General features: G+C 44.2%; 1 protein-coding gene across 1 annotated transcript in view; it reads left to right on the forward strand.

Moving 5' to 3' along the window:
• The window catches only part of CIZ1 (CDKN1A interacting zinc finger protein 1), a 26,305-nt gene continuing 2,187 nt past the window's right edge, over positions 1 to 24,118 (forward strand). The window contains exons 1-15 of the mRNA XM_075905639.1: positions 1 to 289; positions 574 to 689; positions 5,259 to 5,374; positions 8,073 to 8,239; positions 9,709 to 9,844; positions 10,561 to 10,621; positions 14,474 to 14,553; positions 15,260 to 15,339; positions 16,834 to 17,016; positions 17,379 to 17,509; positions 18,382 to 18,466; positions 19,152 to 19,265; positions 19,609 to 19,791; positions 20,693 to 20,762; positions 21,899 to 22,020. Of these exons, the coding sequence (XP_075761754.1) occupies positions 601 to 689; positions 5,259 to 5,374; positions 8,073 to 8,239; positions 9,709 to 9,844; positions 10,561 to 10,621; positions 14,474 to 14,553; positions 15,260 to 15,339; positions 16,834 to 17,016; positions 17,379 to 17,509; positions 18,382 to 18,466; positions 19,152 to 19,265; positions 19,609 to 19,791; positions 20,693 to 20,762; positions 21,899 to 22,020 (1,617 nt within the window). The 5' untranslated portion in view covers positions 1 to 289; positions 574 to 600. The remainder of the gene's footprint in view (positions 290 to 573; positions 690 to 5,258; positions 5,375 to 8,072; positions 8,240 to 9,708; positions 9,845 to 10,560; positions 10,622 to 14,473; positions 14,554 to 15,259; positions 15,340 to 16,833; positions 17,017 to 17,378; positions 17,510 to 18,381; positions 18,467 to 19,151; positions 19,266 to 19,608; positions 19,792 to 20,692; positions 20,763 to 21,898; positions 22,021 to 24,118) is intronic.

Genomic DNA, 24,118 nt, shown 5'->3' on the forward strand with positions numbered 1-24,118 from the left:
AATCCCCCAAGGAAATGAGATTTGGGAGGAGGGCGAAGAGGTGCCAGCGGTGGCACTGGGTCCTCCAAGCCTACAGAAGGAGCTGAATCCACCGACACCGCTGCTCTCCGGCTTCTCCGCTTTCGTCGGGGAGCGGGGCTGGCTAGACAGCGAGGCTGCGCCGAGAAGCCTGAGCGAGTGAGCGCTGCGCAGCCAGGGAGGTCAGGGGCAGCGGTAGCAGCGCCCGCAGGTGGTTATTGTTCGCTGCGATAAGATGGAGGCTGCTTGTCAAGACATGTAAACTCCTCAGGTTGGTTGCCACGGGAGCCCTGGGACTCCGGGCAGGGGCTGTAATGCAACCTCGGCAGCCGGGGCTCCTCTTTAGGGGGTTCGGGGGTGGGGTCTAGAAGCCCCCCCCTCCCGCGGCTGCTGCTGCTGTGTGACCGCGGGGGTGGGTGGCGTGCTCGCGGGGGGGGGGGAGTGATTAGATGGGCAGCGGGCCCCCCCCCGCTCGGCGGCGGGTGCGAGCTTCACACGCGTAAGCCCCGCGACTGGGGGGGCGGCGCTGCCTCATGCTCTTGCGTTTTGTCCCAGGCTCGCTGTGCGCGGGGCGCCCCAGACATGTTCACCCAGCAGCAATTCCAGCAGCAGCTGCTGCAGCTCCAGCACCTCCTCCAGCAGCAGCACCACCCGTCGCAACAGGGAGGCCGGTAAGCGCGACTAATCGAGGCCGGGGACCGCGGGCCTGTCCCTGGGGACTCTCCCCAGAAAAGCCTTAGCCTGGCTGGCTTATTGCCTGCCTTTTCTCCCCTTCCACCTGTTCGGGGCGGGGGCGGCCCGCGCACCCCAGCAGGCAGCGGGAGAGGAAGAGGGTGCTGGTGGGTGCAGGAGGGTGAGGGACCCTGATGGGGGAGCTGTACAAGGACATGGGGCCTTTGAACGGCTGGGGGGGGTGGTAAGAAGACTGTGCCAGGGCTAGTAGGACCAAGGGGGGAGGAAGGGAAGGACTCAGTGCAGGGGTGTGAGGGTCCTGGGAGATGGACTGAGGAAGAAGATCCGAGTAGAGGGAGAGGAGCTGGGTAGGGCGAAGGGGATCTCTGCGTGGAGTACAAGCCCTGAGGGAAAGGGGTTTGTCTCCATTTCCCCTAGTGAGTCTGGCCGAATGAAGAGGCTCATGTGTCTGCATGTGCCGGGGAGGGGGTCTGGAAGCTGCAGCAGCAGTAATAAAGGGTCTGCCCAGCCTTTGGGTGGGGTTCAGGGCGCTGCCTAGAACAGCCAACAGTGCTCGCTCTTAGCTGAGGAGACAGGAGGGGAAGGAATTCCTCCAAATCAGGCATTGCACCAGACGTTATAAAATACTGCTGTTTGAATGTATAGAGGCGACTTCCCTCCCTTGCAACAGATGGGCACTGCACTACTTCCAAGTCCCCTGTCTTTAGTATTTCGAAGGTGCTTGTCATCCTGATATTGCTGTGATTCCATTATCTTTTGTGCCCGAGTAAAATATCGTTGTGCAGATGATATAAAAACAAAATGGTAGAGAGTCAGAGTGGCAAAATTTAAATCTGTAAAAGGTGGGTGCACAACAGTCAGCCTAGAAAAGCTGACTTGTTTAGAAGAGGGGAGTCTAGAGAAAAACATTGTTACAGCTTAACACAAATGTCCTAATGAGCCTTTTGAACAGAAACAAGGATTTTTATTGTATTATCAGGATCCAACTCCATTTTGGTTAAATAATTTTGTTTTATTGTGCGTATATACTTATTTAACTAGTGTAAGTGTGGGATTATTGAATGCAGTTAGGTGTCCTTCAAGTGACATTTATGTAGAAATAGATTTGTGCTAAGAATTCATGAGGTTGATCTACTATTCAATTAACTGATATTTAAACATCCTTATCAGTTAATCAACTGTTCTATTTAGGGATTTGGGGCAAATATTTGTCAGGGATGGTACTTGGTCCTGCTGTGAAGGCAGGGGACTGGACTCGATGACCTTTCAAGGTCCCTTCTAGTTCAAGGAGATAGGCAATCTCCATTAATTTATTTATATGGTCCCAAGGGGTAGGGCCGGCAGCCAGTGTGCTCTGGTTCCACTCCTGAGGAGCCCCCTGTTACTCTGCACTGCAGCCTCTGCATCAGAGGCAGCAGCGTGGGGTGCCAGGTGGGAGCTGGTCAGCAAAGGGAACCAGTTTAAAAACCAGTTCCCCTTATGGATCAGCTGCCTGTTGCCCTCGCGCTGCTGTTTCTGATACAGAGGCAGCAGCCCTGTCCCGGGCTGAGCCAGGCTGCCTAAATGCATGTAGTTTATAGCATTAACCTATAAGCTTTTGCTTATTGGTTAATCAGTTAATTGACCACACTATTACATCCATAATTTGTGCAGTTACACCCCCATGCTGTTTTGAGGATGCTACTTTGTATTTGTATTTCATTCGGATGAAAAGACAGACACAAGCAGTGAAGATAAGACGGTAAAGAGTGAAACTGCTAACCTAAATTGTATGAAAGAAAACAATAGTTCTGGTCAAGGAACTTTGCCCATTATGACCAGAAATAGAAGATACAGTACAAAAACAGTTAAATAATGCACTTAGGTGCTTTTACTGTTCTGTTGTAAAACTTTATGCAGCAGGCATTCAAGGCTATGGAGGGGAAATGTAAGGAGAAAAAGATGTTCTTTGGATACTAAATCACTACCGCTGTCACATTAGTATGGTGACTATGTTATTGAGGTATGCTTGGAAACCTCTATTATACTAGTAATAGAAGAGGGAAAAGAGCAAAAAAGTATTTACATCTCTTTTCAGTTAAATGTATATGACCCACAATACTGAAAATAATTTACTGTATTGATTCAAATGGTCTTCTAATGAAAAAAATATTTTAAATGGGGTGGCGTGGGTAGAGGAAGATATTGTGCAGAAGTGAATTTCATTGTACAAGGGTCAATAGCGTGTCCATGCGGAGACACATGTCTGTGGTGTAAATTTTGAGGTGTCGTCTGAGGTAATTTTTTAAAAAATTGAATGACATGATCCGTGTCCCTCCCCTTTGTGCCTCCCTATTGTCTGTCATTAAGTACAATAATTTTGTCAAGTGTCTGTCACAGCAACATGATGGTGCCAACCCACACCTGAAGGACTTTCACAGCTACCTCTTTGACTGGCCAGCCTAAAATGTGATGGTTTGTAATGTCAGCACTTGTGCCCACTATGACAAGGCATGAGAGAGTTTTGTCTGATATAATGACGCCTTTTTCCTTTAAGAGCTTAAAAAGCTAACACTGAATAGGCTTCCCAAGGAAACTTCTTTTGGCTTCAAAATATTTATATGGAAGTGGGGTGAGTAAATCAATATTGGCTCAAAAATTAGGGAGTGGGGTTGAGAACAGAGCAGTTATACTTAATTTTAGAGCATATAAAAATAATCCAAGCTAGTGGTTCTCAAAGGCTGTGTCTACACTGCACCCCTTTTCTGGAAAAGGGATGCAGATTAGACACTTCGGAATTGCAAATGCCGTGGGGGATTTAAATATCCCCCGCGGCATTTGCAATTCCGAAGTGCCTAATCTGCATCCCTTTTCTGGAAAAGGGGTGCAGTGTAGACACAGCCAAAGTGTGGTTGTCTAGGCTGGTGCCAGCTGGGGGAGGAAGTGGCTCCATGTGCTGCTGTTCCCCCTCCCCCTATCTGGGGGAAATGGCAGGGCAGCGCAGGAAACTACTTTCCTGGAGGCTTTCCTCAGAGCTCCATTGGCCAGAATAACGGCCAATGGGAGCAGCAGAGGTGGTGCCTGAGAACAGTGGGGTATGTGGAGCCAGGTAAGCGTGGTCCATCCCCCTCCTATCCAAACCCTGCATCCTCATCACCCTCACACACACTCCTTCCCACGAAGACCCTACACTCCCACCCCCACTCCTGCATCCTCCCTCCTATTCAGACCCCCTCCCCCAACTCTCAACCCACTTCTGCACTTAATCCTCCGGCCAGAACCGACACTACTCCTGCACCCTACCTCTTACCCAGACCTCACCTACTCCTGCAACCCACCAGATCCTGTACCCCCATTCCTGGCCCGTTCCCCAGCAACCTTCTTCCACACACCAAACCCCTCATTTTTGGCCCCATCCCAGAGCTTAGGCAGGCCCACAAAATCTTCTAGCCCAGGGACCCCAGAAGAGCAGCCTGTATGAAACCCTGAACCTCTGTCCTCCCATGGAGATGGAGTGTGAGGGGAGTGAGGTGTCTCAGTCTGGAGCCATATCAGTGGAGAGTTGGTTTTTTGTTTTAGGTTTTATTTGCTTCTGACTTTTGTGTGACCCCCGACTGATTTTTCTGTGGGTCAGTGACTCCTGACTCAAAAAAGGTTCCCCACCCCTGCCATAAATAAAGACAATGTTGAAACCTCTTGTTTTGGATGTAAAGTAATATTTTATTTTATTTAAAATAAAGTTTGGTAAACTGACAAAGTTAAAGCACTTAATCTGTTTAATTATTTTAGTTTTGATTCATAATATTTCCTTTTGTACTGGTTATATATGCTCCCCCCTTACGTTATAGCTGCATATTTACGTTTTTATGTTCCAGTAGCATAATATGAATAATTTAGTATTTAAGGTATTTAGAGATAAGCAAAGGCATTTTGTTGTAATGGTTGGTTGGCTGGTGGTCCACAGAAATGTTTGCATTGACCAAGGTGAGCTGCTGACCAAAAAGTTTGAGAACAACTGATCAATTCCATTCCTAGGATATTCTCACTCCTCTCATTTCTTCCTTTTGGCCCATACTTTAGATATTAAATTGCTGCCATTTTCCCCAACTCTCCCATTTAGGTGCAACTGCATCCATATGAACAGCCTTTGGATAGGAGTACCTGTAGTGGATTTTGAGTAGCGTCACAGGATGATGAAAATGTTTTAGAAACCAAGAGGAGTTGTTGAATTCTGCTAGAGATCAGTTGCCTGCATGTGTCTTTAGGCTTGTAATCCTCCACTGTACTTCCCTTATGTGTGTTTAATGTTGAAAAGTTCTGTCTCCTGAAATTGGCAAAGTTGCAGACCTAAAACTTCATAATGGACAATCCCTCATCATTGGGTATTCCAGCAGGATGGAAGAAAGGGGATACAATGTTAATGTATACAATTTTTTTAAAATGCAAGCACATCATTGTTGCTCTTGTTCTTTGCCCCTTGTGTTGTGCTTGTTAGAGACCAGAGTGATTTTGAAAATTACACTTTTCTACAGGAAGATTTTTCAAGTGTTTGATCTAATCTTTTCCAGGGGTTTGCCACCACCTCAGCAACAACAAATGTTGAACTTACGGGCAACAAATCAAGCCTCACTCCTCAATGCCAATCCAATGCTTCAGCGAGCTCTGCTCATGCAACAAATGCAAGGTACTGTCATTGTTGGAGATGCTCATTGCATTTACTTCATTACCTCTACACCCTGGGAACCTGGGAGATAAGTCATAGAATACATGTTATGTTTCTAAACATCAGAGTGCCCTATGCTTTGGCACTTTATTCCTCTGCACTGTTCTTTTTCATATTTGGACAGTCCAAATCTCAGAGGTTCTTCAGTTGTTGAAAATCTAATTTCTCAACTGCTCAAAAGTGGAAGTTGTGACTTCACAATGGGAATTTTCCAGGTGGTTTAGACTGAAAAAGTAGATGCTGGTAAAATTCTTTCTCTTCTGCAAACCTCAGACAAATAAAAATGTTTCTGTGAATATATTAAACAGAATCATGATTTTTGTTTGGATTTAATTAGTCATTTGCATTGTCTGCAAACTCTAACAGATTTGTTGCAGACTGTGTAACTGACTGGTAGGTCTTTCTTCCAAACTCAGTGAAGGCTGGCAGGAGGAGGGGGTGAGAGTACATAAAAGTAAAAGGTAAATTTTTAAGAAACAGCTTTGCAAAATTCTACTTGTTTGGAGTAAGTAACTTATTTTTGTGGCTAATGTCACTATTTCTTCCATCATCTGGTTCCCAGGTGGATAGATTTTTTGTTCAAGAACATTTTACAATGTTGCCCAATAATAGTCGTAGTTAATGTAAGATAGTAGAAATGCAGGTAAGGCACTTTAGGTTTTTTTTTTTTTTTAATTATGTCTAGTTTCTTTTTAAACTGCACAGTGCCATTTTGACAAAGAAAGAGGTACCCGGGTAAATTTGAACAATCATTTAACTTAAAACTGGACCAGGGATTTTTCTTGAATAAACCTTCATACTGCATGTTATCATGCCCTTTCTTCTCCCTTGCCTAATTAATATACATACTCTCTCTTGACCCCGGTGGCCTTCGAGATATCTTTTTTCAGATGAAGAATGCTGATGTAGTAAGGGACAAATTCCAGTCCAGAGCTGGTTCTTATTTTTGAAGTTTTTTATACATGTTTGTATCATGGAAGTAACTTAGGCTCAGCAAGACTGTAAAAGGAGGATGACTGATATTTGATGTTAAGCAGTAGTATGTTTTTTCTCCAAAGGTGACAATTTTATTTTAAATATGATTTGTCAATAGCAATGTGTCCTATGATCTGAAACAAACTGGATATGCCAATTGAACAAGGTGTTTTAATGACCAGTCTAATAAGGTGGAATGTTATCCCCACCTTATTAGCAAGCTGGAACTAGTATTTGTGACGTCTGCTTTTGACATTCTGCATTGTCTCATGTTTAAATGTGTAATAAAGACCATACTGAACAATATGACTGTACTTCTGATCTGAATTTTTGTGGTCAGCTACAGGTGTGGATTACATGTGAGAATATCTGGTGCCTAGGTATTTCCGTGCCCAAGAAACATCATAATAAATAATTCAGTGGAAGCCTATGCTTTCAACAGTGGAAATGGGGAAAGAAGAAATGCCCTTCTATGTCTAAATGTATATGGAATTCATATGAATTTGTTAAACTATGAATGGAAGGCCATTTCCTACCATGTAGATTTTTGCTCAAATTTAAGATAAATCTCCTTACAAGAAGAGATCTTATTTCACAGCATAACTGACAAGTAAATCAAATCTATAGGAATTCCTTGTGTTGTGAGGCAGCCTTTATACATTATACCAGGGTCATCTGGTGCTTTATAGCATTATGAGTGTCAGAACTCCTGGGTTCTGCTCATGACTGGCACTGACTTCTTGTGTGGCCTTTGGCTAGCTGCTTACGTACAAATTTTCAAGAGTGAGCTCTGATTTTTGGATGTCCATTTCTAGAAAGCTATAGACTGATTTTTTTCAAAGGTGCAAGTACCCAGAGTTTAAATTGACTTCAGTGGGAGCTATTGATTTTCAGTACCTCTGAAAATTAAGCAGTTGGTATTTAACAATTGGCAGTCAAAATTAGAGACTACTTCTAAAACCTTGGCTCTAACGCTTGTGTCTCTGCTTCCTTATCTGTAAAATGGGAATGGCATTTTCATCAGAAAGTGGTTATACTTGTCTAGTGATTATAAAGCACTTTCAAATGGGTGCTCTGCTGAAAAGAAGTGCCTAAAAGACAACACATTGTAATAGAAAATGGTAGCACCAAAAAGGGCCTGAGTTTAGTTTATTGTTTTGAGATTCCATGATAAATCTGATGGCGTGTGAAATCCCTTGTTCAAAATGCTGTTTTAAATGAAATGCTCCCATCACTGCTGCTGTTCTGTCCAAAAAAACAAAACAAAAAGATAACATCAGATCAGAGTTTGAACTGCCAGCTGCATGAGCTGTGGGACCACTTTCCCTCTTCTAGAAGGAATCTTGGCAAAAACAAGATCTTGTATGTCTTTAAACATGGGGTGCCAATGTGTTTGAATCAAATAATCTACTCTAATGATTTTAGCCTGCAGTACCAATTTTTAACAGTTGAATAGTCTAACATAGCCCCACATGGCAGCAATGATGGAGTGAGATCTTAGGGATGGTTGGGGGAAGCAGAAACTGGCCAACAAAACTCAATTACTTATATACGTTCCCTATGGAAAGAGAGATACAGAGTTCTCTAAGTGCTGCCCCTCACTGGTGTTGTCATGGCTTGGGGGTTTGCTGTTTCCTGAGCTCACTCTACATGTGAGTGATATGTTGTATATTTGCATTTGTAGGAAACTTAAGAGGATTTAACATGACAGCTCCAGCTCTGCAACAGTTTTTCCCTCAGGCTACCAGACATTCCCTTTTGGGGCCACCACCTGTTGGGGTCTCATTAAAGCCAGCTCAGCTGGGCTTCCCAGGCCTTCCATTCCAGCGTCAGAATCGAATGTTTCGTAAGGTGAGTTTGTGATTTCCAAATCTTTAGAGGCTTGCTCTTATTTGATGCTGGCTGGTGTCTGCTAAGATGATTACCCTAGTGTATGTGGGACACTAAAGGGAAATGTGGGAGGATTGGAGTAAAAGAAGAACCATTTAGTATCAGAGTGCTGACATAGAAGCACTTTGGTCAAATCAACCCATTTCCAGAGATTCTATTTGTACTGTTAGGGAGTTCCCCATCTTCTTCCAATAGATCTCTCCTGTCCTAGGATACCAGGATTCATTTGACTAATTCTATATAAATAGTAAAATAGTAGAAACCTTTAGAAATACTTACCTCAAAATAACTACAACACAGCATGTGAAATCATGGTTCAGCTTTCACGCCCATAGCAAAAAACTCATGGCTGCACTCCTCCTGGAGACTGGTCTAAAACGTGAAAAATCGAGCAGAAGATTGGTGCTGACTCACCGTGGCTATCAGCAAGTCACCTAACTTCTCTCTGTCTCCATTTTCCCATCTGTAAAACCATGATAATACCTGCTTATTGTGATGTTTAATTGATGAAATTTTATAAAGCCTTTTGGGCTTCTCAGTGGATGGTATTACAGGATTGCAAAGTACTACTAATCCCCAGCTCCTCTTGCTTTTCAATTCGTTCCCCAGGTTTGAATTCAGGTTTGTCTGGGCATCTACTGAAGATGTTCCTTTTATTTTTTAAAACTGGCCAAGATTTCTCCTCTGTTTCAGTCCTAGATTTTTTGTTATAGGTTGAAACTCTCTAGTTTGGCACACTCTGGTCTGGCAACAATTGTGATTCAGCATGATTGTAGTTAGCTGGATGTCCATTTACCATGAGTGGGGGGTCAAGTTTCCCTTGGACCCATACAGTTTTACAGCCACCAGTCCTGACTCTGTTCTGTGCTGTTATCTAGCTCTAATTTACCCCTATATGTCTTCCAGAGCCAAATAAGCAGTGGAAGTGTTAGTAATGCTGCTAGACCATATTGACCTCCCATGATCCAGCAAATTCTCTGGTTTGACACTTGTCAGGTTCCGCAGGTGTCGGATTAGAGGTGTTCAACCTATACCTACTCCAGTGTTCAGTACCATTTTAACTGGAGCTTCGATCAGCTTCGATCAGCATTCTGGGCTGGAGAGAAAAGGAAGAATAGTTATTTGGGGCTCTTCTTCCTTTCAGCCCTTGCAGGTTTTGCATGGGCCACTCTGAAATACCCTGGACTGATCATAGCTTCCATTAAAGATCTTGGAGGATGTGTCATCAGGTGCCTGTAGTCTGGAATCCATGTACAGAAGTCTGTTCATCCACTTCCAGTTGCTTTATAGAGGAGAGTATTAAATAAATCACCAGGCTATCTACTAGTGGAGTTTCTGCTTTGGTCCTATCATAAAACTTCTGGAACTTTGGGAGATGTGTTGAGTTTTGAGAAGAAGAGAGCTGGGTGTGAGACCATTGCTAATTGCAGGATTACCAGAGGGGCCCTGACAGGAAGCGAGAGCTGGATCAGGCATCCTCATCTCAGCCACAAGGAGTTGATGAGAAAACAGAAATCTCAGAAGGTACCCAGGCTGGATCAGAACAGAACAATTCCTCACCCACAGGTAAGAGGGCCCTGTAATGAAACAAAATAATCTGAGCCTGCTCAAGAATCCTCTCCAGTATATTGATGGAGCAAAAACCTGAGATGGCTTTAGTCTCGTTAGATGCTTACTGCAAGAGAGGATTTCTGGAAGATAGATGCATGTTTCCATGTTAATACCTGGAATCCTATTGGGATAAGGGCACCATAGTGGTAGGCACTGTACAAACACATGAAGATACAGGCTCTGCTTCAAAGAGTTTACAATCTAAGAACACACAAATATAGTGAGATTGTATCCAGATAAATACCCCATATAGGAATGATTTTATTTTTTCCAGCTCAAATGCCATGGAAAACTGATCTTGATTACAAGGATGTTGAGCTGGTTGATGAGTCTAATAATTGACTTTAATGTGTATTATTGGATTTTTGTGGTGTGAGCTCTTGATCCCTTGGTATTGGACTGTGTCCTGAACACTCAATAGGTAGTAAGTTCACATTTCTACTTCAGGCTTATAGCAGTAACTTCTACAGATAAAACGCCGTATTCCGGATCATCACTAAACTCTTGAGTTAGCAATCCATTTCCACCCTTCTGAAAGTCAGAATTGGCTAAGTGCCTTCTAATCTTATCTGTTCTAAAAAACTGTATCTGATGTAGGCCACTTGATAGGAGATGAAGCCAGATGAGCCATGTTTTTTCTGCTAAAGTAATATCTATCTTTATTTCTGCAGAATCAAAAATTCCAGCAGAATCCATACTGGACACTGAGCCTGCAGCAAAGAGACTGAAGAGGTAATTTCTACTGAAAAGGCCATGGAGATGCCCGTTGGATTTAGATTGCTTGTCTGTTGTTGTTCAATTGCTTTGTTTGTGGTAAAATGGGGGGCCATCACACCAGCCTGACTTCTGGCATTTGGGGAGAATATCTCCAGTGCTCATGGGTGACACACAAAACCTCAGGGCACTTCCTGAGTCCAAGTGTGCTGTAAGTAGAGCCTGCAAATCCTCAAATATCTATTTATATTCATGGGTATCTGTATCCACAGATGTGGATGCAGTTATCCATGGCTCATCTTTGTGGATATGGATGCAAATTTTGTATCTGCACAGGGCTCTAGCTATAACTTTCACAACCATGAAGATGATGAATAGAGAGCTGGATCATGTCTAGGAAGTCTACAAAGATAACATTTCCTGAGGCCCACTGTTTCCTAGATCGGGTATAAATAAACACGGGCAATTGATATTCTATGAATGACCATGTGGGAGGAATGACACACAATATAAAGGCCCAGTCTGCAAAGTCTCTGCTTCCTGCTCTGCCACTGACTAAGGGTGTAAAATCCTGTTTAATTGGTTAACTGGGTAAACATTATGTTCATCTGGTTAACCAATTAAAGGGCGATGGGCAGGCTGGAGCAGGCCCCCACCATTGCTGAAGACAAGGGCTGCGGTTGGAGGGGCTGGGCTGGGCTGTGGTGGGCCTACCATGACCGGGCTGCTCCCCAGACCAGTCCTTGCCTGTAGTGGGCCTTGTGAGGCTGGAGCAGCCTCTTGCCTGCTGTGGGTGGGGAGCAGCTCCAGCCACTACTGTGTAATCTGAACTGTTAAGCCTCACCCATTAAGGTTAACTGATTAACCATTCACATCCCTACCACTGACTGCTAAACCAGGAGCCATATCGCCATCTGGTGGGAAGAGCGTGGAACACAGCTCAACCAACAGACCTGTACTATTCCAAAGTGTCTCTTGCTCAAATCTGTTGTCCATGTAATAGGGAGGAGAGAAAGTGAATAATTATTAGAGAATCATTAGACATTGATTTAGAACTTTTTCTCCAAAGTGAGTTTATCTGCAAAATCCCTTTTTCTATTCAAGTGCATTAGAAGCTCCCTTACATGCACTAGCGATGGATACTCAGGACTTCTGCAACCAAATCTGTTCCCTGCTACCAATTCATGGGCAATCTCTTCGTCTCTCTGTGCCAGTTTCCACATCTGTAGATTAGAGATTAACAAAGACCTCTGTGGAGGGTGTTGTAGGGTTGATTTGATGTTTGCACAGCACTTTGCATTTCTGTAAACCTTTTTGTGATCAAATTATTATTCAGCGTTTGGAGATGCATTGTGAATTAGCAAGCTGACAAGAAAGTGCAATTAAAACGAAGGCTGACTCATCACACCATGTACTTTGTTGATCCATTTGCCGAATATAGTTTGGTTTTAATTATGCTACTAATTTGCAATGTATTAATCAATGTTTTGTAGCATAAATTGGATAAATAATCAAGTCTCAATGATAGGAGTCCTTGCTGCAGTGACTCTAGTAGTCTTTACTGAGCAGTGGCTAGAGTCTATCAGATTTAGTGTTACAAGAGGCTGATAAGAACAATTTGCACCTCTGTAAGTGTGGGTACTCTAAGTGCAAATTGTTCTTATCGGCCTCTTGTAACTTGAACAATCCAAATCACTATTTTTTTTCTCCTATCCCCACCACCTTCCCTTATTTTTTTTTCTTGGATCTGGATTTTTAATACTCCAGTCATCTGAAGAAGTGGGTTGTACCCACAAAAGCTCATATTACCATCTACATGTTTTGTTAGTCTTTAAGGTACTACTAGATTATTTGGTGTTTTTTAAGTTTTTCTAGTTACAGACTAACTCAGCTACCCCTCTGAAGGTTTAGCGTGTATCTTATGTATGGGGTGCAGATTAGCAAGGCTCTACTCTAACTGAATCCATAGGTTTAGAGAGTGTTTTTATTAATATCAGAATGACCCGATGCTGAATCTCTGGATCAGTTGAGACTAAATCTCCCTTTCAGAGCTCTGAACAGCCCTATTCTGCATATATTTCTGCTCTTTGTTTTACTGCATCTCACCTCTCCCCTTTTCTGCCAGTGATGTGAACCTCCATGCACATTTCCTTCCCACACTCTTACCTTCATGTATTCTGCATTGTCCATAAGCCTGGAACAACATCCTTATACCAGTGCAACAGGCAACCATTCTTTTCATTTGACTCCTTGAAATTCCATGTCTTTCTCCAAGAGCCAAAAATTGTAACAAGAATTAATATGAAACTCCGTTTAAAAAAAGTGACACACCCTCTTTCAGGTCTGTGATGGCATACCACCATGTCTGACCTTAGAGACCCTGAGGAGTTCCCTACAACTATATGTTGTAGACTGTGTTGCGCACACTGTCAGTGCTTGACAGATAATCATAATACAAGGCACTATTTTTTTGCCCTGGTCTGCATTGTCAAAATCTTGCTGTGTATTTATAGCTGCGTAATTCAGTTACTTTATCACCTATCAGTCTGCTAAATTATGGACTGTGTGTTTAAATCTTACACAGACTGTATGTGGTTACTGAATTCAGAGTGTGCTGCTTCCTGTGGGCAGAAGTGTGTCACAGTGGGAATGTTGGTCTGGCCTGGGAAGATGGCTAGCTGAAGGTGCTGACATATAATCAAGAAAAAAATCTGCTCTATTGGATCATTCTGCAGATTGGTCATTCATTCATAGCAACCCCTTTAGGAGCCTGTTTCCACTCCTTAAATCAGACCAACAATGAAACACAAAGACAACTCCAATTAGCAGTGTTTGGTCCACCAAAGCAGCCTCTGTCTGTGATGGGCCTGCCACCCCTTCCTCTCCCTGCCACAGATTACAAGCTGGCTCCTCGAGAGTGGGGCTGGCAGGGGCTGTTAGCTTGCTCCCTGGGAGGCAGGTTCACTGCAGGCTGTGCAGTATGAAGCTTATTTAAGCTTTATACTGCAGAGCCCACAGCATGTGTAACTGCTGTTTTTAGTGGTTACACAGTTACATTTTTTAAATCCAGGGATGTCAAAAAGGAGTTTATCTTCCCCCTAGTCCTAGAACAGGTGAATGTTCATCAACCAAGGTAAGAAATGAATCCCTGAGCCCCTTACTGAAAGCACACTCCAGGCAGTTTTCTACAAGGGATAGTTACAGTTATCCCTGAACAACTGGTTCATGCTCTTTTGGCTGGCCTTAGACGGTAGGGTTGCTATTTGTGTATATACAGGCAGTCCCCGGGTTACATGGATCCGACTTACATCAGATCCCTACTTACAAATGGGGTGAGGCAACCACGCACTAGCTGCTTCCCCCCAGCAGACCAGGGAGACGCGAAGCTAGCGACCCCCCCCAGCAGACCAGGGAGACGCGGAGCGGCTTTTCTCAGCAGACACCTCAGCTTGAGAATAAAGGACTGAGGGAAGTGAGGTGTGGGAGAATAAAACTGAGCTCTGGAGAAATGTTTGGCTAGAATTTCCCCTACAATATGTACCAGTTCCGACTTACATACAAATTCAACTTAAGAACAAACCTACAGTCCCTATCTTGTATGTAACCCGGGGACTGCCTGTACTGTGGTGCCTCTCCTGTATTCTGTTCTGCTGGAGCTTCACCAGAAATACCATCTGTAATTGTAAAATATTATCAACTTATTTTAGAGATTTCAAGTTGCCTTTTGATGGTTAATAACACTATAGATTGCTCTATATGGCCTGTGGTTTAAACACCAGCTTATGCATTAGATTAAGCCTCACCATCCTCCTGGCTTAGGACATAGGTGATAATCTTGTTCTCCTTTTTTATTTTTTTTTCCAATTGAAGTGTGGAAGAAGTGCCCATACTAGAGGATGCTGCAGGCAGCCAGGAAGCAGAGGAGTCAAGCATTGAAACCCAGGCAGATGGTAAGAAGAGATTATCATGACAGATGGGAGCGATAGAGCCTCCAGACTGCTGATGTGTGGATTGGTAGTTTCACTCCCGGTATAGATGCGGTGCGACACACGGGGTACATCTATCTGCTCTTTATCTAGAAGATGTAATTCCCAGTTTGGGTAGACAAATACATACTAGCAGCACGCTAAACATAGCACTGTGGCTGAGGTGGCTGTTTGGGCTACCTGTCTATGATGATAGGTGCATACTTGGGTGGCTTGTCTGAGTCACCCTCTGCCCTTCATGCCCCCCTTGCTACTTTTATCCTGCTGTCTCAAGTAGATCTAGCAAGTGAGTGTTTTCCAGAGCTAAGAATTACATACATCCCAAGTTCACTGTGGGCATATTCTTGATGTCTGCAGTTACCCTGAATTCTTTCAGAAACAAATTTCAAGGAAGAGAAACACTAGGACCAACACCCTAAGAATATGCCCCAGTAACTGTCCCTCTTCCAGATATTTGGGGGCCTTCCACATGGGTTTTCAACGGCCAGATGCAAATAATGGGATGAATTTCTATGTTGTACAAGGACTTTCTCTATGAAAACCAGGTTGAGGCCCTGTGAACGTAGGGTAATATCCGTCTACAGGGGTGAGATGAGCTTCTAGACTTCATGCACCTGGTTTTCTATCATTGTTTAGTTTTAATCCAGTTAAAGGGTCTCTCTATCTTTAGGACCAGGCAGCGTGAAGGAGAATACAGCTGAAGATGCCTCCAAGGAGAGAAACTTCTCTGGGGAACTGAAAGTTCCAGAGGTAGGTGGGCAGGGCATAAAGGGAGCGTGTGCAGAGAACGTTTCTCTGTCCCCAAAGAGTCGGTTTTACCGAGGTTTCCATTGTGATTGTAAACCAAGTAGCACTTGACTCTTGAGTTAATATCAGTGGCCTTGTGCTGTTATAGGAAGCTGCTGTGCAGGGGCTGTCTCTGATTAAATGACAACAGATTATTGCAATGTTTTCATTTGTTATAAACCTGCACCCCTATTGAAAGCATGGAAGCTCTATTACGCTCCCATGCTGCATTCTGACCATTGGAGTAATGATACATTCCAATACTTCCATACTGGTCTGTAAGGATGGGAGGCTTTTGTGGGTGGCTTTTTTGTTTTTGAAATGCACATTAAAAGACTGATTTGTGGCTCTTAAACGTCTGAGTTTTCTGAGAGGAGCTTCTCTCAGCCCAGACTCAGAAGGGTAACAGCCATCCCCACCAGGTAGGTCTGTTTTGGAGGCTGTAGAACTGAGGACAAACATGGGAGTGTAGAAGTCGGTAAGAGAGATTGCAAGGGATGCTATTACAGCAGATGGAGAGCATGCCTTTCTCTCCCTGCCATTCCTGGTAAGTGAGCTGAATGCTGGCAGCTACCTTTATGGTTTGAAATTACAGCAGGAGGAAGAGGCTAGTTGGGTCTTGATTCTTGGCAAAGTAGACTAGAGAGAAACAGGCTAAGGTATAACACTATTGGGGCCAGCAGGGAAATGCACTTGCAGCCTGGAGCCTATGCTCCATAACATAGTTTTGTTATGATTAAAACTACCTAAAGGCCTGTCTGTATTCCAGGCCAGATCCTACATATCTGACTCTGCCAATGCATAGCTGTCTCCCATGGTTAGTGACATCTGTGTTCCAAGGTGGGGTGTCTCCCTGTATGTGGACAGGACACTACCCCTACAGAAGTGTGTTAAGGAGTTGCATTATAACCTTGATAACATTGTGATACAGCAGAGCCAGAGAGTAGCAAGAGACGGAAGGTATATAAGCACTAGGGCTTCGTCTTTACTGCAAGTTCTTCCAGCAGAAAATATGCTAATGCGCTGATTGTGCTGCGGCGCCGTGCTGGGCTATAATCTACTCGCCCATGGCGAGTAGATTACCTAAATTGTCGAGCCCTGCTAATGAGGGACTCATTAGCATAAGTCGTGATCTCATTAGCATATTTTCTGCCGTTACTTTTTGCGTAAGGGGTTTTTGTGCAAAAAGAAGCAGTGTGGACTTTTTTTGCACAAAACCCCTGTTTTGCACAAGATCCTTATGCCTGTCCCGGAGAGGCGTAAGGATCTTGTGCAAAACAAGGGTTTTGCACACAAAAAATTCGTGTGTGTACACATAAGACTTGAAATGATATTTGGCTGACATTTAAATGCATTTTTCCAGATGCTATGGAAATTGTAGGTAAACTTGACCCCTATTCATTAGAAGCCCCTAAAAAGACACCTAGATTGGACTCTCTTGACTTTTCATTCTGGCAGGTATTGAGTTCGGGGGGTGCGTTGAAAGTGACTATTCAGCAGAGCAGTGAGAGCAGAGCTATCAGCACCACAGCCCTGAAGCCAGCACACTGGGCCTGTGACCTGGGCACAGCTGATACCAGTCCTGAATCTGTCCTTAAATTCTTCTGTTACATCTGCAAGACCGATTGCTGCAACCAGCAGGTATAAACACTTTGGCTAAATCTGGGGGCCAAGGGATGGAATCACATGGCCAGGGGGCTTGCAGTAAAAATTTTGCACTTTGAGACGTGTTTTCAGGGTATCCAGCACAATGATTACTAGAGGCCAAGAAAAGTCTATAAAAAATAAAATAAACTCCTCCTCCAAAGAACACACAAGAGAACATTCTAAAGTCCCAGCACTGGCTGATCCAAAGGTAGCCATGGTTTTAAGCTGTCCAAAGATTGGTGATGAGTAGAGGGGAAATGGAAATCATTTAATTGACAGGTTACATTTGAGCGGGGGGGCATTGTTTGTTTTTAAAATTTTGAGTCTATCTAAATGGATGTTCTCCTCCTTGTTAGAATTTCCAATCCCATATGGCTGGTATTCAGCACCAGCAGCGACTTGGGGAGATTCAACACATGAGTAACGTCTGCTTTGTCTCGCTGCTTCCCATGGTGAAGGAGCAGACGTTGATGGCTAAGAAAGATGGGTATGTATCAGCATACTGGAGGTGGAGGGTAAAAAGAGTTGATCCCATTTCGATATTACAGAGCTTGGAACTTTAGAAATAACTTTAATGTATCCCTACTGGCCTTAAGATACCACCCCAGAAACCAACATTGCAAAGGCAGGAGTCTGTAAAAACAGATTAAAATTCTGGATTCAAGTAAAACTGTCGTGTCTTCCCCAATCATTCTCAAGAACATACATTAAAGAGGGAAGAAAAACCTCAAAGCAGTAAAAACTTAGTATTTGCTTTCTAGGTTTAGTCAGTGTTTTGTGATGAGATCTGATCAGACATGGACAGGGGAGGTATCTGTGTAAGGCTGGCCTTTAATAGAGTGCATGTCATCACATATATAGGTACAGTCTAATAGAAATGCTCAAGACTCTTTGGCTAGGATGTTCTTGCTAGCAATCCCTAGTTAGTTCTGAACACAAGGGAGGCAGGGCTTTGAGTTGAAGGCCTTACTTTAAAAAACTGGCCTCTGCATTGGTCCCACCCACTCAGAATGTATCAATATTCAGGTTATAGTTCAAGGCCCATCTGTTCTCTTAGGACTTAGCCCCAGCAGGTGTAGCCCCTTTGGGAAAATTATTTAGCTGCATCCTATAGTGTAGTTGTAGTGCCTTTGTCACACTATGTAGTTTTTAATGCAGTTCATCAGCCTGCATCTGTCATGATGGATGCATTTTTATAGACGGAGTTAAGTCATATCAACTAAAGGTGGGGAGATAGGAACTGAAATATCATTGGGGGGAGGGAGAAAGCACAGTAGGTGCTGAGACCTCACAGTTGCAAAAACAGTGTTCCCTGGGGAATCCAAGGAGCCTCTTACTGAGCCATTCTTCTCACCACAGAGAGATCCAGCAGCGATGGTGTAATACCTGCCAGATACACTTTTCAGGGGATCTAATCAAACATCGAAGGACCCAGGAACATAAGGTAACAAATCAATGCACAAATTTACAAAGGAGGTTGAAGGATAAGACTCTCACTCCCCGGCCAATAAGGATAAGTGAGTCATATTGCCCTAGTTCAGGGTGGTGCTCAGGCTTCAGCCCTGGATCCAAGTAAGTCAAATGCTGGCCCTTTAAACTCCATTAAAATGGGGTCCTGCCGCACAGTTTGAGAACTGCAGTTCTAGCTGGATCTCTCTATGCACCTAGTTCTCTTGGGCTTCGGTTCACTGGTACTAGTGGAATACTTGGGTGTCAAGATGAGTGAATTAGCACTGACTAGCACCACACGTATTGTTTTCCGATTATTATTATTATTATTTATTATTTATTACTACTACTGTTACTACAGTCTCTGCTTATTATTAAACTGTCTACCCAGAGGTATGATAGCTCTTTTCTTGATCACTCTCAACTGCATGGGGAATTTTAGGTGAGCATTTTGTAACGGACAAGTGCCAAGAGATCTTTGAAGACCATGAGTCACCACATCCTTTCTGTGTTGCTCTCCAAGCACGCCAGGATGCCCCCTCTCCTACTGTGGGAAAGTGATCTGACTGTTCTAGATTCACAGTTATGGTTTTGAGAGAGAAGTTGTTTAAATGGAGTTGAATTGAAACAAAGAAGCGCCTGTCTTAACCAATCCAATCTTCTCATCCCTCTTTTCTCAGCTGGCCAAACGCTCTCTCCGTCCCTTTTGCACTGTCTGCAGCCGCCACTTCAAGACCCCTCGCAAGTTTGTGGAGCACATGAAGTCTCCTGAGCATAAGCAGAAGGCCAAAGAGGTAATGCAAACTGGATGGGGGAAAGCACTGCTGTATTACAGAAGTGGCTGTGCTTGGTATGTGGGGAGGAGTGTGCGTCTGTCCCACTTGTCTCAAACCAGTGAAGAGGTGCATCATTTTTCTATCAAGGTGTGTTCCTGTCCTGCCTGTCTGCATTCCCATACTACTTGAAGGTAATTGAGCACTGTATGTGTGCCTGGGAGCCTTCTTGGTTTCTAGCAATGCTCATCTCAGAGCAGCAGTACTGGACTCCACTTAGAGCCCTCCTCATCAACAGGAGGAATGTTATGAGAGTGCTGGAAGCTAGCAGTCTGGTCTCATCTTTCTTGTCTATGTCTGGCAGGTGAGGCTGGGCGAGAAAGAGCTAGGTGGGCCAGAGGACTCAGAGGAGCTAATCACAGTCGATGCTATTGGCTGTTTTGAAGATGACGAAGATGAGGAGGAGGAGGAGGAGGAGGAAGGAGCTGGTGAAGAAGGCGGCTCTGAGGTGGTGCAGACAGAGAATGAAGATCCTGTCATCAACCAGGTACAGCATGATAACAGAAATGGAACTGTATTAGAAGAGCATCTGAGTTGGAATCTTATGGCTCAGTCAGTGAGGGCCAGTGGAGTTCAATGCATTTTGGAGGCTGATCTACTATGTTCCCAGAACATAGGATAAGATGGGGACAAAGATACTTTGAGATCAGATTTGCTGCAGCACCTGTTTCATGTCTCTCACATAAGAGGTTTCCAGGGTATAATATGATGCCATTACTCCTGTGGCTGGCTGGCTGAGCAATGTTAACTGGTTCAAGTGGTACCTCAGCTGGAAAGACATGGGCTGTGATGTGTGGCTTTTTCACAAGAAGTCTGAGGACTTTGATCTCCAGAGGTGATACAGGGGAGCTCTTGAGGGTGCAAGAAGATATCCTGGGGTACCTTGACAAGGGGGGCAAAACAGCACAGACTTCACTCTGTCATTCTGCTTTGTCTGATCCATTAGCAGCTTTGCTCCTGTTCCTAACTGGACCCCATAGATGGATACATCTTGGCAAGCGTTCTCCAAATGAAATGTGTTCTCTCGGCTTCAAGAACATCTAACCGTGGGACAGACACAGTTAAAGTAGCTGAGACCTTAAATACATGTGGTGGTTTTTAACCCTGCTAATGAAATATTCTGCTGGTATTTGGCCTGTATCTGGATTTAACCTGTCCATTGTGCTATGCTGATAATGTAACCTGTGCAGGATGGTGTGAATACTGAATGGTGACACAATTAAGGAGTGTATATTACAGTAGAAAGGGGAAAAATAACTTTTCCCCCATGCTTATTGGAAAGGGTTGAAGGCTTATAAGGAGAGCTGAACAATGGATGCTGCTTCAGTAGACAGCCCTTGCAGGCTGGGGGCTCCATGCATTGACATGGTCTCTTGTTTCTTGTTCAGGTTGGGCTGAAGGAAGAGCCTCCAGAGGACTGTGAAGGAAATGAGATGTACTGTCCAGATACCCCCTATGGTAAGCTAACCCAGTCAACGCGGCATGCCCAGTCAACGCGGCATGCCCAGTCAACGCGGCATGCCCAAGAGTGTTTTCGGAGGTCAGGGGCTGCCATTGTATGTGGGGTGGGCCTCAGCACAATTATGTGGCCTGCAATAAGCAGAACTTACTCCAGCATCCATGTCAGACCAAAGAAGGATAGCAGATTGTGGCGAAGCGACAAAGTTTGATCTGCTGAGTAAGGCATGTGCTGTTTGTCAAAGCTGCGAATAGGTTTGACCAAGTGCCTGTTGCCCTCAAGAGGGGCTGAGAACCCTTGATCTCATCCAAGAGGACTAAAGAACTGTGCAGTGGGAAAGGAACCAGTGCAAGAGCGAGAAGTGCTGACAAAGCCATGTAGAAGGCAGAGTTAATAGATCAGGGATGCACAAAGAGGAATGGAGGTGCCCTATTCAGAACATTCTCTACAAGAACGGAAACCTCAATAGAGATGCTTCTCTCCTGCATTGAAGATCCAGATTAGGTGCACCGTGACTCCACAAAGGAGATTGAACTGCATGCCTTTCCTCTGTATTCTTTGGAACCACCATTCTAGACTCCATCTGATCAGAGCAGAGAAGCTGCTGAACATGTGTGCTGTGCTGCTTCCAGAACTTCTTTTGTGCTCTCTCTAGTCACCATCCGAATCTCTCTCAACAGTTCAGCCAGTAGTGCGTTGTGGGGAAGGTAGGGGCACATGCACTGGCAGAAGCTGCTCTATTTACACCAGTTTTCCACATTGCTGTAACCTTCCACTGTCATGTGGCAGGCAAAATGAGTAATGCTGTGAATGTTCTCTCTGTGTTTCTCTCATGTGCCTGCTGTTTTCTGCTTGGATTGAGCCCATTACAGCTGGTCATATGGTCTGTAATTTTCCAGTGTATTTTTTTTATGCTGTTTAGTTTCTTTTCTCTGACAACCTGATCTCTCTCTGAATATCAGCCTGCAGCTGTTCTGTGGTAAGATGAGATATTCAGCAAGTGATCTTGCAAGTCCATAATTAACAGAAGCAAAACTCTTCTCTTTTTTTTTTTTTTAATTTCCCCTTTAACATTCTATTTTTTTGAGTTCTGTTCAATGTGATCTGTGATTTCCATTCCCCTCCCATTTTGCAGGCCTGGATTTTCTGGTCCCCGTCGCAGGTTACCTCTGCAGGCTGTGTCACAAATTCTACCATAGTGACTCTGCTGCCCGGGTCACACACTGCAAGTCTCTGATGCATTTTGAGAACTTTCAGGTTAGACCCCTTTGGCGATTGCATGGCCTGGCATTTGTCACCCTGTCTGTGTCTTCTCCATTTCCTCGGCAACTCCCCTCTTTCACCTGTATGTTTACAGCACCTTCCCATTGTCGTCCATGTCCATCACCATGTTTGTTGCCACAGCTTTCATCTGGTATGCTCTCTGCTTGTCTTCAGCTCCTTGGCGATCAGACACAGTTCTGCTAATGTCTGCCATTGCCCATTCTCAGTTGGAAATCCTCCATCTCTCCAGCCACTGTTTGAGCTGCACTGAACCTGTGAAATGGAATCCCTGGTTCAGCCTGAGACTTGCCTGATCCCTTAGCAAGTACAAATGAGTGAAACTGGTGGGAGACTAGATAAGAAGAGGCTGCTCATTTTAAAGAGAGCAGGAAATTATACGAATCTGTCTAGATGAAGAAACTCTAGTGTCCGTGATGCTGTAAACAGGCCCTGAGACTCAAATTACAGATAGGAAACATCTATACAGGGGACAGACAGTTGGAAATGCCTCTTCAACAGGGTAGAAGTGAAATTCCAGGACTGTTTTAGAAGATGGAGACCTCCAATCCATAAGCAGTCGGGCAGCAGGGACCAACTTGGGAGCTTCTGATAGGTTGTCTGGAGGCTCTTCACTAGCCCAGAGTTCAGCGGGTTAGTGCTGTTCCTCTGCTTTATCCAGTCCACACAAAGAAGATACAAGAATGGCCCTTGAATTCAGCTGTAAACTCATTCACTGCCTCTTGTAAGTCTTGATGGCTGGATCTGAGTTTGCACAACCTCTACTGCCCTGAAATCCAAGCCCATCATGCTGCTCTTTGTTGTGGCTTTCCCTTCTCCTTTCAGTGACCATTGTCTGGGTCTCAGGTATGGAAGAGGAATTCCCTGACGCCCAGGATGGAGGAATAATTCCCATTTGGATTTCCACTGCTGTTAGGGCCAAGGCCTGCTTCTGCAAAAATACCCCATTTCTCCTCCCCAGGTGTATTTGTAGTTTCTTCATGGGGTGTACTTGCTGTGGAGCTTTTCAGCTAGTCTCAGACAAGTTAACTCCTTTGTGAGGCCAATCAAAGGTTAACAGTCTCCTTTCTGTTACCTTTACCTAGAACTGGGGGGAACAAGTGTGTCCCACATGAGCTAACAGTTCTTAACATCTTTGCAGCAGGTAGCACTGCAGCTGTTCCTCTAGGTCTTCCACTGCCTGTCCCCTGTGCAGATCACTTCTGGAATGAAACAATCAGCTCCCCTTGTCCATCTCATGCGTCAGTATGTTATATTCAGATCTATTAAGTTACATTCCCTCTTTCAGCTTGTTAAAAATGAGTTAGCACAGAACCAGTGAGTGTTCCTCTCTTCCCCCTGTAAAACCAGGGAAGATGCTACTGTTTCAACCCATCTGTGTACCCAGAGGAAAGTGTTGTCTAGGAGTTAGAGGACTAGGAGTCAGACTTCCTCTCGAGTCAGTGAGTTGTTCTGTTACTAAAGGGACATCACGTAGCTTCTGTGAGGATGGCTTCAAGGGCTACCATGAGAGTTAATTCACTGATATTTTATAAAGTGTTTGGAAATCACTGATACCAGATTTATCTGGGTGTAACTTGGAGTTTCCCTTCCACAGATACTTAAGGGTAGTCTCAGTTTATAACTAGTCAGTGTCTTTTTGAATCTGGTGATCTCAGCTAAAAGCAATTACTCCCTGGACTGTCCCTGCTGCTGGCTAGAGGACAAGGACTGTCATGGTCTTTGCATTAAATGCCTTCTAGTTTCTTTAAAGAGGAGTGATCAGCACTTCTGGCCAGAATTCCATGCTGGAGGTTTCCTGGCACCAAATTGCTTCTGTCTGACAGTCCAGTGCACCACTCTAGAAACAGCTACTTTGCAGTTTGTCAACAAGAGTTGCCCTAGATTAAGATGTGATTTTTTTTCAACTGAGTTAATTACACTAGTATATAATGCTTTGTGGACACTTAACCCAGAATAAGCTGGTTTAAACTGCTGTATCATAAATCAATGTGGAACACACTGAAAGGGTCTTTATAAGGGTTTGCACCACTTTAATCAATTAAAAAATTAAACTCCTGCAACTTTGTGACAC

This window comes from Pelodiscus sinensis, chromosome 22 (assembly GCF_049634645.1).
Source record: "Pelodiscus sinensis isolate JC-2024 chromosome 22, ASM4963464v1, whole genome shotgun sequence".
NCBI classification, from domain to species: domain Eukaryota; kingdom Metazoa; phylum Chordata; order Testudines; family Trionychidae; genus Pelodiscus; species Pelodiscus sinensis.